The sequence below is a fragment of the Paramisgurnus dabryanus genome, chromosome 1, assembly GCF_030506205.2.
Source record: "Paramisgurnus dabryanus chromosome 1, PD_genome_1.1, whole genome shotgun sequence".
In the NCBI taxonomy this organism is placed as follows: domain Eukaryota; kingdom Metazoa; phylum Chordata; class Actinopteri; order Cypriniformes; family Cobitidae; genus Paramisgurnus; species Paramisgurnus dabryanus.
In genome coordinates this window covers 29,001,753-29,014,933 of record NC_133337.1, presented here as the reverse complement: position 1 = coordinate 29,014,933, position 13,181 = coordinate 29,001,753, and the positions used below count along the sequence as shown (strand labels likewise).

General features: G+C 39.0%; 1 protein-coding gene across 2 annotated transcripts in view; it reads left to right on the top strand.

Annotated features, from left to right (window-relative positions):
• Positions 1-13,181, top strand: part of cnot4b (CCR4-NOT transcription complex, subunit 4b) — a 39,492-nt gene that overhangs the window by 1,055 nt on the left and 25,256 nt on the right. For both annotated transcript variants that reach the window (XM_065289881.2, XM_065289880.2), the window contains exons 2-3: positions 6,930-7,158; positions 11,971-12,168. In XM_065289881.2, the coding sequence (XP_065145953.1) occupies positions 6,985-7,158; positions 11,971-12,168 (372 nt within the window). In that variant the 5' untranslated portion in view covers positions 6,930-6,984. The remainder of the gene's footprint in view (positions 1-6,929; positions 7,159-11,970; positions 12,169-13,181) is intronic.

Below are 13,181 nucleotides of genomic sequence, written 5' to 3'. Positions count from 1 at the left end.
CTGTTTTATACAAGCATGATGTGCTTACAGTTACTGTTTTTCTTTCTTAATGTTACTCTCTTTCTTTCTTTTACTGTTAACCATGTTGGATATGCTGCATGCTTTAACTGGGCTTTGTGACTAGATAGATGTCATGTAACTGATACAGTGTTTTAACAATCACCATAACTTAACATTCTTGTAAAGGGGATCGCGAGGAGAGTTGTCTAGGATAGTTTTTTGGGAAAGATTTTAAGCAGTTCAGACTGAGGGGACCGGGACGTCTAGGCCCGGGTCCAGTGCGCTGTCTGTGCCTGACGCAATGTTGGATAGATAATGGTTTGTTGTCGGTCACTGCTCGTGAATGATACTGTCCTGAAGGGGACGTTATTGGTGTTAGGTTGCATAGAAATCATTTTGTCCGATGAGTTGGCATTTCATTTTCTAAAATTTTATCTTCAAAAATAACATTGCCTTACATGATCACACTTTGGGCATTATTGTATCCGCTCTTGTTGCTTTAAATTTCATGATTAAAACAGTTTAGTCATACAGATGACCACATGTTTTACTATATTAAGCTAAGTGCTATCTGCAAGCCTTTAGGTTTGAGTTTTTACCAAACCAAATAATCTGTTTGTAATAAGATTGATGGCTTTATGTAAACAATCAGTAGAAATTTAGGTTGATCGGATGCAAATTTCCATCGTATTGAAAAGGGGGAGTTTAGTCCGATCTGTGATCTGATCATCAGGGGACAAGTATGCATTTAAAAACGTGAATTGTAGTATTTTCTCAATCATCTGCAAAAATACCTGGTGCACATGTGCAAATGAATTGTGCTTAAGTTCACGAATTATTTAGGTATCGCATTATTAAGGTAATGGGTCGGGTCACGCACTGCAGAGTTCATGTGTACTTGTATAATACAAGGCTACATAAAGTAATAAAATAGAGTTGTGCCTTTTGACAATTGTGTTTTCATTGCCTATATATCTAAATCAAACTTTCTCCAACTCCCCTTTGAATTCGTACATTTATCCAGAGATAAAGCGTGAACTCGTCGAGAGAAGCTGTTGCCAGTTTCTCTGCTTTTTTAGTTCAGATTTGGGCTACTATTTCCACAAGTTTTTTCTGCGGGTTAAAGATAAAAGGATTTTGTTCATTAGTTATTGGCATTTGGGCTCTGAAAAATCATTGGGATGCTTTTTTGATAGTTTTGAATGTCCATTGGGATGGTTTTGATATGCGAATCTGGCAACCATTGCGCAGAGGTTTGGTTTGGATTATATGTAATTTGCATGTAAACGAACATTTTAATCAGATTACAATGTTTAAGGTGCATGTAAACTGTACATGTAAATTCAGAAAACTGGCGCCACTTTTCTCGTATTGTGTTATAGTTTAGCTTGTTTTAATGTTTTCATTCTCTCTTCCCCGAATAATCTTTTGCTACGTGGTTTTCTGGCCAGACACATCTTTTATTCCTTGCCAAAGCTGTCTGCTAAAGAAGTGAAGCCCACAAATGGACACACAACTCCCACGCTAATGATTATTTCAGCTACACTCTTCTATGACATCCTAAATGAGACAACTGTCAATAATATCATTCACTAAACATGTCAGCACACAGCAAAGGCTCTTGTTATGAAGAATCGTTTTGCTTGAATGTAACGATTACATTTTTTATTCAATTTTGAAGCAGATTCATATTCTAAGCAGGGTTTCCCGCAGAAAATTTGTTAGTTAAGGTGGTAGGGTTGTGCAGGTGGGCGGGCCGGGGGCGTGGCAATCAAAGGGGTGGGGTGTAAGCGTCATGATGAAAATATTTTATTTAAAACACTCAAATAAAACTAAATTTTGAAGAAGCTATAGAAAATGAACACATACTAGATTATTATTAATTAAATGTTTTATCAACAGGCTAGTTATTCTCCAGACAGTGAAGGACCATGTCTTTCTCTCATTTCAGCCATGTGGCGTTTGGTGGAATTTTTTTTTGGACTGCCTAGTTAAGGTGGTAGGGTATCCCAGCTTAGGTGGGCCGCCCGAACTGAAAAGTGCTGCGGGAAACCCTGCTAAGGGACAGTCCATCTGATAGCATTGCTATGTGTTATTGACATCAATGTGATCTACTTTCAACAGAAGATTATTTGTGTACATACGGGTCACAGTCACCTTTATTAAAACAGCGTATGATGAAAATAAAATTCAAAGAAAGGGGTTTTCACCCTGTTTGAAAATATACAGCTGCACAACATGCAGCCTGGTTGAAAAAGCTTACATCTGACCTCAGTATACATTTCTGGCCGAGCTTCTTTTGCAAAGGAAGATAATATCAGACAGACCATACCAATACAGACCATCTCATCCCGTTAAAAATACTGATATATTACTAAAACTCAATATATTGTAAAGTCCTATTTTCTACATACATGCATGTTTAATTGAAATCAGTGTTTACTTTTTTCTAGCACCAGCCAAACGTATGCTTCATGCATGCGCATTGTGACTAACTGCAAAACCTTTCATGTCCTACTACATACTTGTGTACGCGTATGCATGACCTGCGCATAACGTATGCGCATACTATTGTGATGATAAAATCTGTGTCACGCGCTCTGTACGGTGACCCTCGTGTACGCATAAAAAGTGAAATGTACCCAGGCCTTTAGTCAACAGATTCCTTCAGTGAAGTCATTTACTCATGCCATTGATGTTTTATCTTCATAGTAAGGTGCAGAAAAGCCCTTTTGTATATCTAGTTGTGATGCACGTTTGTTAAGATTTTTGAATGTTTTCTAATGGATTGTGTATATCCTATGAAGGCAGACGGGTAATTCCAGATTAACCCCTGCGCACAGTATAAAGGCCCCTTTGGCACACTGGGTGAATGTATGCACAAAAACATATACAACTGCCAAAACTCACTCAGACAACATTGTTTGTAGATTTACATTACACGTTTTCCCTGCACCTTGTTTGAAGGTTCAGGAGTCAAATGTTCGTCCTCTCGCAAACATTTTTGGTGTTTTGTCTCCTTTATAAGAAGTGATGCAAGTGTGATTTTATTTAAGGTTGTCAAAACAAATCAGTCCTTAGTTTAGTTGAGTTCAGTTCAGTTTAGTTTGCATTTACATTAGAAGCAGAACTAGAATCAGCAATCTTTATTACTGTACAATACATTAGCTGTGATATGGTAGTCAAAAGACAGAAATGTTTTATCCTCACTCATTAATGATCGTCATGTAGACCTTGAGTTCAAAGTTCAGCCTTGACTTTTTATTGCTCGGTTTCATATTATGTCCATATCATTAGTGCTACCTCACGATTAGTCGCGACTTATCGTTTGCAGAATAAAAGTTTTTGTTTACATAATATATGTGTGTGTACTGTGTATAATAATTATGTATATAAAAAATACACACACATTCATGTATAATTTTAAGAAAAAAATATATGTATATAATAAATATTTATATTAATATATAATATAAATTATATATTAATATAAACATGTATATACGCATCCAAATGTTTTTTTTTATTAGAATTATTTTATATTTATACATAATTATTATACACAGTACACCCACAGATATTCTGTAAACCAAAACTTTTATTCTGCAAACGATTAGTCGCGACTAATCGTGAGGCAGCACTACGTATTAAGCTTCACTTTTTAACAACATGTGCAGTTTTTCCCCAGACTTAATAATGGGTAACTAATATGCGGTCAGTTCGGTCATTTTCAGATCCGAAGCCACGTGCAAAGCCTATACTTGATGTGTCCACACTAGGGATGCATAACGATTAATCGCGATTAATCTATAACATAATAAAAGTTTTTGTTTACATCATGTGTATATATATATGTGTGATCATTATGGGGGGAATATAATTGTTAAGCTGGAATAAAATCCCATTTCCTAAAGCAATGTTCAGTGTTTGTTTTGCAGCATCCTCAGCAGGTCTCAGGGATAGTCCAGACATTTACCCAAAGTGATTGCTAATGTCCTGGGAAGGCATTCCCTCCTCTTTGACAGTGGGAATTCCTTCCAACTTGATCCGACTGGGGTCTGCAAAAAACCCTCACACTTGGTTTCTAATTTGATATTGGCATGCTAAGGAGCGTATTTCGTCCCCACCCCCTGTTAGCTGGGGTGAGACCTTGCTGAAGTGCTGATTACCCTACATGTAGAGCAGGCCGTCCCAAGCATTCAATCACCATTTTCCTTTTAAAGGGAGATTCAGGGGGCTGGCTCCTCCTGCTGTACTCTGCCTGCCCTGAATGAGATATTTTTAGCCAGCTCCCCTTTTCCCTATCGCCTTGTGTCCACCTCACCACTCGCTGTCACACTCCCCTTACTAAGTGACACTTCATTTACCCAAATCAAATCACTTTTATTGTCACATCACCAACAGCACCTGTGCAGTGGTGAGCGAAAGTCTTGAATGCATCCAGACAGTGTTGAATACAATAGGACAAACATTATACACCGTATGATTACAATATACACATTATATATACACACAAAACACACATGGGCATGCACAAGGACAAAAAATACTTGATGCACAGATATGTTGATATTGGATTTGTACAGGTTAGGGAGGGACGGTTGATGAAGTTGCATTAGGGTGCATTGGAGTCCATTGCATGTAGTGTTTGGTGCATGGCAATGATGGAGCGAGGATGTGCAGTGTAAGTGTATCAGTTTTTATTAGTATTTTGCAGTCTTAATTTATCAGCCTGATCGTCTGATACCCCTTCTAGACTGTTTTATTAGTATATCTGCATGAAACATGAAGAAGATATTGCTTTGCTGAACACCTCGTAGTCATGTTGGACACCTCAGACTGGACTTGTATTTGTTTCCATTCAGGAACTTTGTTCCATTGTTTGTTAAATAAACTTCAGGGGGAAGTGATGCCAGGAAAGGGAACTGTCTCAGACAAATCTTTGTTTGTACTCGTGCATGTTCGTTTTTTAAAGGGATTTTTTAGCCTGACGTTGTCATACTCAATTCTAGTCAGAATTTGAGTCTGATACCGCTCCATTGAGCTAAAACTATGAGGCGTGTCTCAACCGAAAAATGCCTCTCCTCTCAATTGGATAGACCTATGACCAATCAGAGCAACGGAGTGTGTGACGTATGTTGAAATGTCATCTTTTGCAGCCTGACCGAACTGCTAGTAATTTCGCTACAATGATACTAACATCATTGTAATTATACTAAGTCTGAGTTAGCGAACGTACATCAACACCTACTATGTTTACAACATTTCATTTATATCACAACATTAAGTATTTACTAAGTCATACAGTAAGACTCTCTTACCATTTGTACGTTAGGTGAACTTCATCCATGACGATAGCTACCCATTACATTGGCTTGAAAAATATCGGAGCCTAGCATGTCCCTCCACTTATTCAGCAGTCACGATTCCGGGCTTCCGAAAAGAAGCTGGCAACGACCGCTAATTATATCCATCTCGTTGTGCACGCCGAGTTGCATCGCCGTGATACCCATTTCAGTTGCTTCTTTAACTTTGTCCTCCATAAGTGCGACCAACTTTTGCCGAATCCCATAGGAAGGACGGCGAAAACATAAACAAATGCCTTGATCGCGTTTCTCTGTTCCTCTTTTTAAATCAATGCTCTGTCGATATCTTTTAGAACAGACTCAATGTCAGATTCCACACATATGAATTCTCCAGCGGCAGCCATTTCATTGTAAACAGATTGAACACACGCGCTCTTTGGTGACGTGGTTGATACGTTACTGTTGATCATCTGTCCATCATCGTATAAAGCCCGCCCTCACAATTTGATTCATCGGCCAGTTTTGGGACTCGCATAGTAGCTCCTCAACAGAAAAACGCCAGACCGATCTTCCCGTTTTTCAAAATGTGGTGGGCGGGGCTAAGATCGGCTGGCTCCCAGGCTAGGGATTTTTGAGTATTACTGCACAAATAAATTAAGGTGTAAGCTACGCTGCCTCATGATAGATCTTTTTAGGTCTATCACCCAAAAACGCTAATAGACGCCAGGCGGTGTGAATGACACAAGTGGGTGGGGCGATTGGTGAAAAAAAACATGCACTATTTGCATTTGCCTCAAATGTTTCCTAAAAATGAAGGACTTTGATAGAGATCAGATTCAGAGCGATCATCAAAACCTACACGAAGTTCTGAATGTTTGCCTAAGAGGTTGCTTCCAGGTTTTATAAGTTGGGTAAGAGCGCCATCTGTTGGATAATAGCAGAAATATGGATTGCCGAAAAGACTCGTCATTGGCAGGGAAGTGTTTTCTCTTAATTGACGAGATAACTCGTCAATGGCAGGGAAAGAGTTAAATCTTTCGAGTAATTTGGAGTGAGGAACGCGATGCTTTGTGTTTGGTGTGTACACGAGGGGCAAGCATCCGAACTCTCTGATGTAGCCAATACGGAAGTGACTTAAACTGCAATTCATTGATTGGCCGCTAGAGGCAGGCTCCAAAAGGGAGTCAATTCCCATAGACCTCCATGTTAAAATGCCCAACTTTACAGTAAAAAGAATATGTTGACAGCCTGGAACAAAGTGTTTTTGGTCTGTATAGCTAATTTTGCCCTTCATGACAACTGTGAGGGGGGGTGAATTGGGGGGCGTGGCCAAGATGGCGATGGCAGTCAATGCCAACTTCAAGCTTCAAAAACGATCTTCACAAACCAATGGGTGACGTCACGGACACTACGTCCATATTTTTTTAACAGTCTATGTGTGTACACAGCATACGGTACAAACAATAGACAAAAGTATAACTGGATGATTAATTGGAATGAAATCTGGTTTTATTTGTAGTTAACCTGTTTAGAGCTTGACTTCTATTTTGAACTGTAATAAATGCTACTCAACACGTTGTCCTTGAAAAGTCACTCATTATCTCATCCTCTCTTCCTCATCAGCTCTCCCTCTGAACAGCGAGAACGCCTCTCTCTTCTCTCTGCGTTGTGCCATAGGATGTCCCACAGCCCTGAGGTCAAGGAGGACCCCATGGAGTGCCCACTGTGCATGGAACCATTGGAGATTGACGACGTCAACTTCTTCCCCTGCACCTGCGGCTATCAGATCTGTCGCTTCTGTTGGCATCGCATACGTACAGATGAGAACGGCCTCTGTCCGGCCTGCAGAAAGGTAACCAATGAGTCTGTACATTAGAAACCAATACCATCATCCATGTTTGTTTATTGTGATAAACATAGACAAACTATTCGCTAGACCAGGGGTCTCTAATGTTTTTGTGAGCAAGGGCCCCCACAATGGATAAAACATTTTTGATTTTATTTTATTTTACTTGTTGAAGTGTTTTAGTATTTTTTTAAATATTAACATACGTAAACCAAGCCAAGCTAATATTAAAATATGCCCGCTAGGCTTGGGCGGTATTACGGTAAAATGGTATACCGCGGGATCTAAAAATAGCAACGGTGCCAGTTTCAATACCGTCATACCGTCATTTAAAAAAAAAATCACTTATATAGCAGACAAGGATTAAATATTAAATATAATTTATTCAATGCCTAAAAACGCGTATGCGTGGTTGTCATCACGTGACAGCGTAAATGAGAAAGAGAGCAGGGGAAAGATGGCGAGTCTCGCACCGAGTGACCTCGTCTCCAAAAAAAACACAACTTCTGCAATTTGGCAGTATTTCGGGTTTCGACCGAACGAGAAGGGAGAGGCCCTAAATACTCACGAGGCAATTTGCAAATTGTGCAATAAAAAGGTGACAGCGAGAGATGGAAATACCTCGAACCTAAGGTCGCATCTACGAAACCACCATCCACTCACTGCTGCGAGGATGGACCAGAGTTCACTCAGTGCAACAATTTCAAAGCCTCCCGATGCAGGACCAACAACATCTTCGTACACCGCCAGCACGCAGCCGACGATAATGGGGGCCTTCGCGAAAACAACAAAGTACAAAAGGGACAGTGTCCGTTGGAAAACCTGTACAGATGCAGTGACAAAATACTTGGCGAAGGAAATGGTCTCTTTCCACACAGTGGAAAAAAAATCCTTTAAGGACATGGTAAAGGTCCTAGATGCCCAGTACGAGCTGCCTGGACGAAAATACTTCTCACAAACAGCCGTCCCACATTTATATAGTAAAGTTAAAGACAATGTTCAAGTGCTGCTGTCAGCGGCAGACAGTTATTCCTTAACAACTGACATGTGGTCGGCGGTTAACATGACACCATATATGTCCCTGACTGTCCACACGATTACACCTGACTGGAAACTTGAATCCAAATGCCTCCAAACGACATATTTTCCTGAGAGTCATACGGCGGACAATCTTGCTGCTGCGCTCAAAGCTGCACTTCAGGAATGGGGACTTGACGAAAAAAAACTTTCAGCCATAACCACTGACAACGCTGCTAACATTTCTGCCGCAATCAGGTCCCTGCATTGGCCGTGGCTTAACTGCTTCGGTCACAATCTAAATTTGGCTGTCACAAATGCATTGCATGATCAGAGGCAAAAAACCGAGCGCGCCCTCGGACTATGCCGTAATATTGTCGGGGCTTTTTCACACAGCTGGCAACGTAAGCATGAACTCCACAAGAAGCAAGTGGACTTGGGACTCCCAGAACATAGTCTCATAACGGTAAGCATAAAACGTGCAGAGAATTCCTCAGGGGCAGGTGCTCAAATGTAAAAAAGGGCATATATATACACTACAGTTCAAAAGTTTAGAGTCACTTGACTAAAATGTTAACTATGATCCTAAAAATCACTTAATCTGAAGGTGTATTAAATGCTTGAAATTACTTTTGTAGACAAAAATATACCTGTGCCAAACATATTAATTTCTGTTATTAGAAAACTACAATTTTATTTTAAAATAACATTTTTGAAATAGATGGCTTACACTTGATATTGAAGAAAAAGCAGCCAATAAGAGCACAGATTAAATATTAACTCATTCTATACTCTTTTAAATTAATCCTAAAATGAAAATTTAAGAAGCTTCTTGAAAAAAATGGCATTCATTCGGTTTTGCATTTTCTTGGCAAAGCATGACTGCACTTCTGATAATAACATATAACAGTTTTGATTTATTTTTTTTATGCTTTTAGTCACCAACATAATTCTCAGTTACATTTGTGTTATGCCGTAATTTTGACGAGTTTATTATTATTCTGTAATATGGAAAAAATATAAATAAAGAATGAGTGAGTGACCCCAAACTTTTGACCGGTAGTGTATACGCTTTGCATTATATAAATAAATTATACTTAAAAGTAGGCTATATTTGTAATTTTGTCTGTATTTTTTTTTCAAATAAATGCAGGCTTGATGTGCATAAGGGATTTAAAACAAAGGGCATGAAAATTTGACCAAATGGTATAATATACATTAATGGACTTATGTATGCATTAATTCGTTTATTTAGGCCTATTTATTCATTCATTAATTTATTTAGGCCTATTCATTCGTTTAGGCCAATTAATCGATTCATTCGTTAAACGAATTAATTAGTTTATTTAAGCCTATTCATTCATTTAATCGTTTATTCATTTAATAATTCATCCGTCCATCGGCAGGATTGCGCTACTCGCTGGGGCTCCAAACTGGCAATGGTGGAGCGCATCCTCGAGCAGGCCCAAGCGATCAGACACGTCCTGTCTGATGACAGAAGGAGCAACCTGTCCCTGACATGGCAGGACACTGACGTCTTAAAAGCTGTTCACGAGGCACTAAAACCCGTCGGTGATTTCACAGATATTTTGTCTGGCGAAAATTACGTGACCAGTTCCTGTATTCTCCCCATACTACAGCTCTGCAGGGACAATGTGTTGGCTGTGTCCGAAAATGACCTCCAGCTAACAAAGTCCATAAAAACTGGAATTCTAACAAAGCTGGAGGCCAAGTATGAATCCGATTCAGTGCGCAAAATAATGCGAAAATGCACTTTCCTCGACCCTCGTTACCGTGGAGGATATGAGACGGATGAAAACGCATTGGCTGAGACTAAGGCTGAATTACAGGCTGAGATCATGACTTTAGAGGCAGCAGGTCCAGTGGCCATCAGAGTGGAAGAGGGAGAGGCGCAACCCGAACCCCCACGCAAAAAGATGTCTCTGGGAAGTATGCTGCAAAAAAAACCCAATGCAATGGCAGGTCCCGTCGGCACCGGCACCGTAGAGGACCGAGTCGAAGCTGAAATAACAGCCTACTGTTTGGAGCCAGTTACTGAAGGAGACGAGGACCCACTTCTCTGGTGGAAAAATGCTGCCTGCCGTTTTCCTCAGATGTCGCGAGTGGCACGAAAGTACCTGTGCGTCTGTGCCACAAGCACACCATCGGAGCGGGTTTTCAGCACCGCAGGTAAAGTTGTCGGTCCACAACGTGCCCTTTTAAAGCCGGACAAAGTAAACATGCTGGTTTTTCTAGCGAAAAATCTTGACTAGATTTGATGCCCCTTTGCCACTCGTTCCTAGTTTTTGTTTTGGACTATTGCTTTGCAATAATTTTATAATACGGATGTTTATGTTAATTGAACTTTGGTTGACTGCTGTGTTCTTCTATTTGCAATTTTTTCATAAGCTGCTCTTTGTTATTACAATTTTTCGGGCGGTGTATTATTTAATTTAATTGATTTCTGGATGTTTATGTTAATTTAATTCTGTTTGACAGTTGTATTTGCACTTTTTTTACTGCTATATTTGTTGCTAATAAAAGTTAACATTGTTGTGCATGTTATTTTGTTATTCTTTCAGTATTAGTGTTTGGTATTCAGTTTCTGAAGGGTTTAGACACAAGCCAACAGTTTGGTGACGCTGTCTGAGCCTTACGTCATAATTTTATAATTTTGGCGGTAAAACCGTATACCGGGGTAAAACAGGGAGGCGGTTTGATGGTGTCAAAATTTGGATACCGCCCAAGCCTAATGCCCGCTTGCACCACAAATCATAATCACAATTGTTTTGACCAAAATTAATATCACGGTTAGCTGACATGATTATTTAATCACTTCTCTATTTATACTCAGTTGCGTACTCAATGTGTGTTTTATTTAAGGTTTAAAATCTCAAAATGTGTAGGTTTATCAATTTTTTTAAGTACACTTTAACACATGAATAGCCTGGTTACTCTTGTTTAGTTATAATTAACAAAAATTTTATTAAATAATTGTTTCATTTTTTATCCGATTAATCGATTAATCACAAATAATTGGTCGATTAACTGATTATCAAAATAATTTTGCCGCAGCACTAGTATTGACAAAATGGGTGTACTGATAAACTTTCAAATGGGCTAAAAACAAAATAGTTTGCAGCTTCTTGCTCAGTATGCCTAAAAAAAATACAGTAAGAGAACTAGATGGGCCTTTAGTTTTACACTTAAATTTTACGATATTGCCAAGTTGGCAGCACTGGGACGCTTTGAAACCGCTGGGTTATATTTGTACGGCCTTTACTCAATATTTTTTGAGCAATGCTTTATTTCTAAAGGAATGACTCCATTGAGGGAGGTGAAGGTAAAAGCGAGTTTTTAAATGGCTCGTATTCAGCATCACAGGGAGCTTTGATGGCATAATTCACTTTCCTCTTCTGTTGCCTCGAGGTCTGCATGATTTCATCTCTGCTGTACAGCTGTTTAGAGCGAACACTTTGCGAGTACAATGGACCCCAAGTACTTGTATATTTGTTATAAACACTCCCATCTAATTACTAAAACCTTCCCACTCATGTGTCCAGTTTACCACCGCCCTTTTGCCTTTATTTTCAAATGGTTATGATGCCATTATTATTATTAATATTTTTTTTCCCTGTAAGATCGTAGTAAACTGTGTGATTTCCTGTGATTAGTAGATTATGCACTTCACGCCAGTAGGTGTGACACATTTTTCAGATGTGTTTAGATGATAGGATGTATACCGAAATTAATATAAACGTAAACTTAATAATAATATTAAACATCTTTTATCTGGTGCAGCCCTACCCAGAAGACCCTGCAGTATACAAACCTCTCTCTCAAGAGGAGCTTCAGAGGATAAAGACCGAGAAGAAGCAGAAGCAGAACGAGCGGAAGCAGAAAATAACAGAAAACCGCAAACACCTATCCAGCGTGCGTGTTGTCCAGAGGAACCTGGTGTTCGCGGTTGGCCTTTCACAAAGACTCGCTGACCCCGAGGTGATTCATAATGCTCACATGCAAAAGTCCAACAGCCTTCCACATCTCCATAATCAGTATTGTGTCTTGTAAATGGGCATTATTGTGTAGGTTCAGTAATTTCACTTTAATGGCAATGAAAAGGTTATTAGTCAGTAATTGAAATGCCGTATTTTTACAAAAGACACTTTAGTCATTTTATTGGTATGTAATGGGGTGGGCGATAAACTGCTAGATATGATAAACTGGTTGAAATTTGTCAACCGGTAGAGATTTTGGACAATCGTCTCTATCGAGGTTACGCGCCACGTCACATTGCTGTGCACGTGGTCACGAAAACGTAACGTTTGTACACGTATTTAAGCCATTGAAACACAAACATCAGTGCTATATGCGCGCGCTGTTTCTGTGTGAGAGGAGCGCGTATTCGCTGCTCATTAAGCTCGTGAGTATTTTTGTCGCTTTATTTGCCTTAAATACATATATGCGTCAAAATACTCATAAACACGGGAAATTTACCTTATTTTACTCCTCTCTGTCACTTATGTTTTTGTGAAAATCTCCCACTGCTCTTGACTTTTCTACCTTTTAAGATATATAATGTACAATATTATTTATTATCATTCTTTTATCACTGACGGTTTATATTCAGTGAGCTTAAAGTCTGCTTGTTTTTGTCATCTTTTTTATGCATGTATAAGTTTTTTTGTGAGATATGAACATTTTATGGAATTAAATATTTTAATAACATAAAAACCTTATTAAAAGAAAAAAAACTACGGTGATACATATCGTTATCGTGATATTAAATAAATCCTTTTGTGAAATAAAATCGTGGTTTCATTGCCCACCACTAGTATGTAACAATTTTGAGATTTGTCTTTTGCAGCAAAGCTTACTTAGTACATGCAGGTTTTTTTTGTCAAAAATCTCCACTTTAAGACAAAAGATAAAGAAGATAAAAGGTTTGAAATTGGTCAATATTTGATAAATCTCATGCAACTCTGTAAAAAAAACCTCTTGCAGTTCAACAA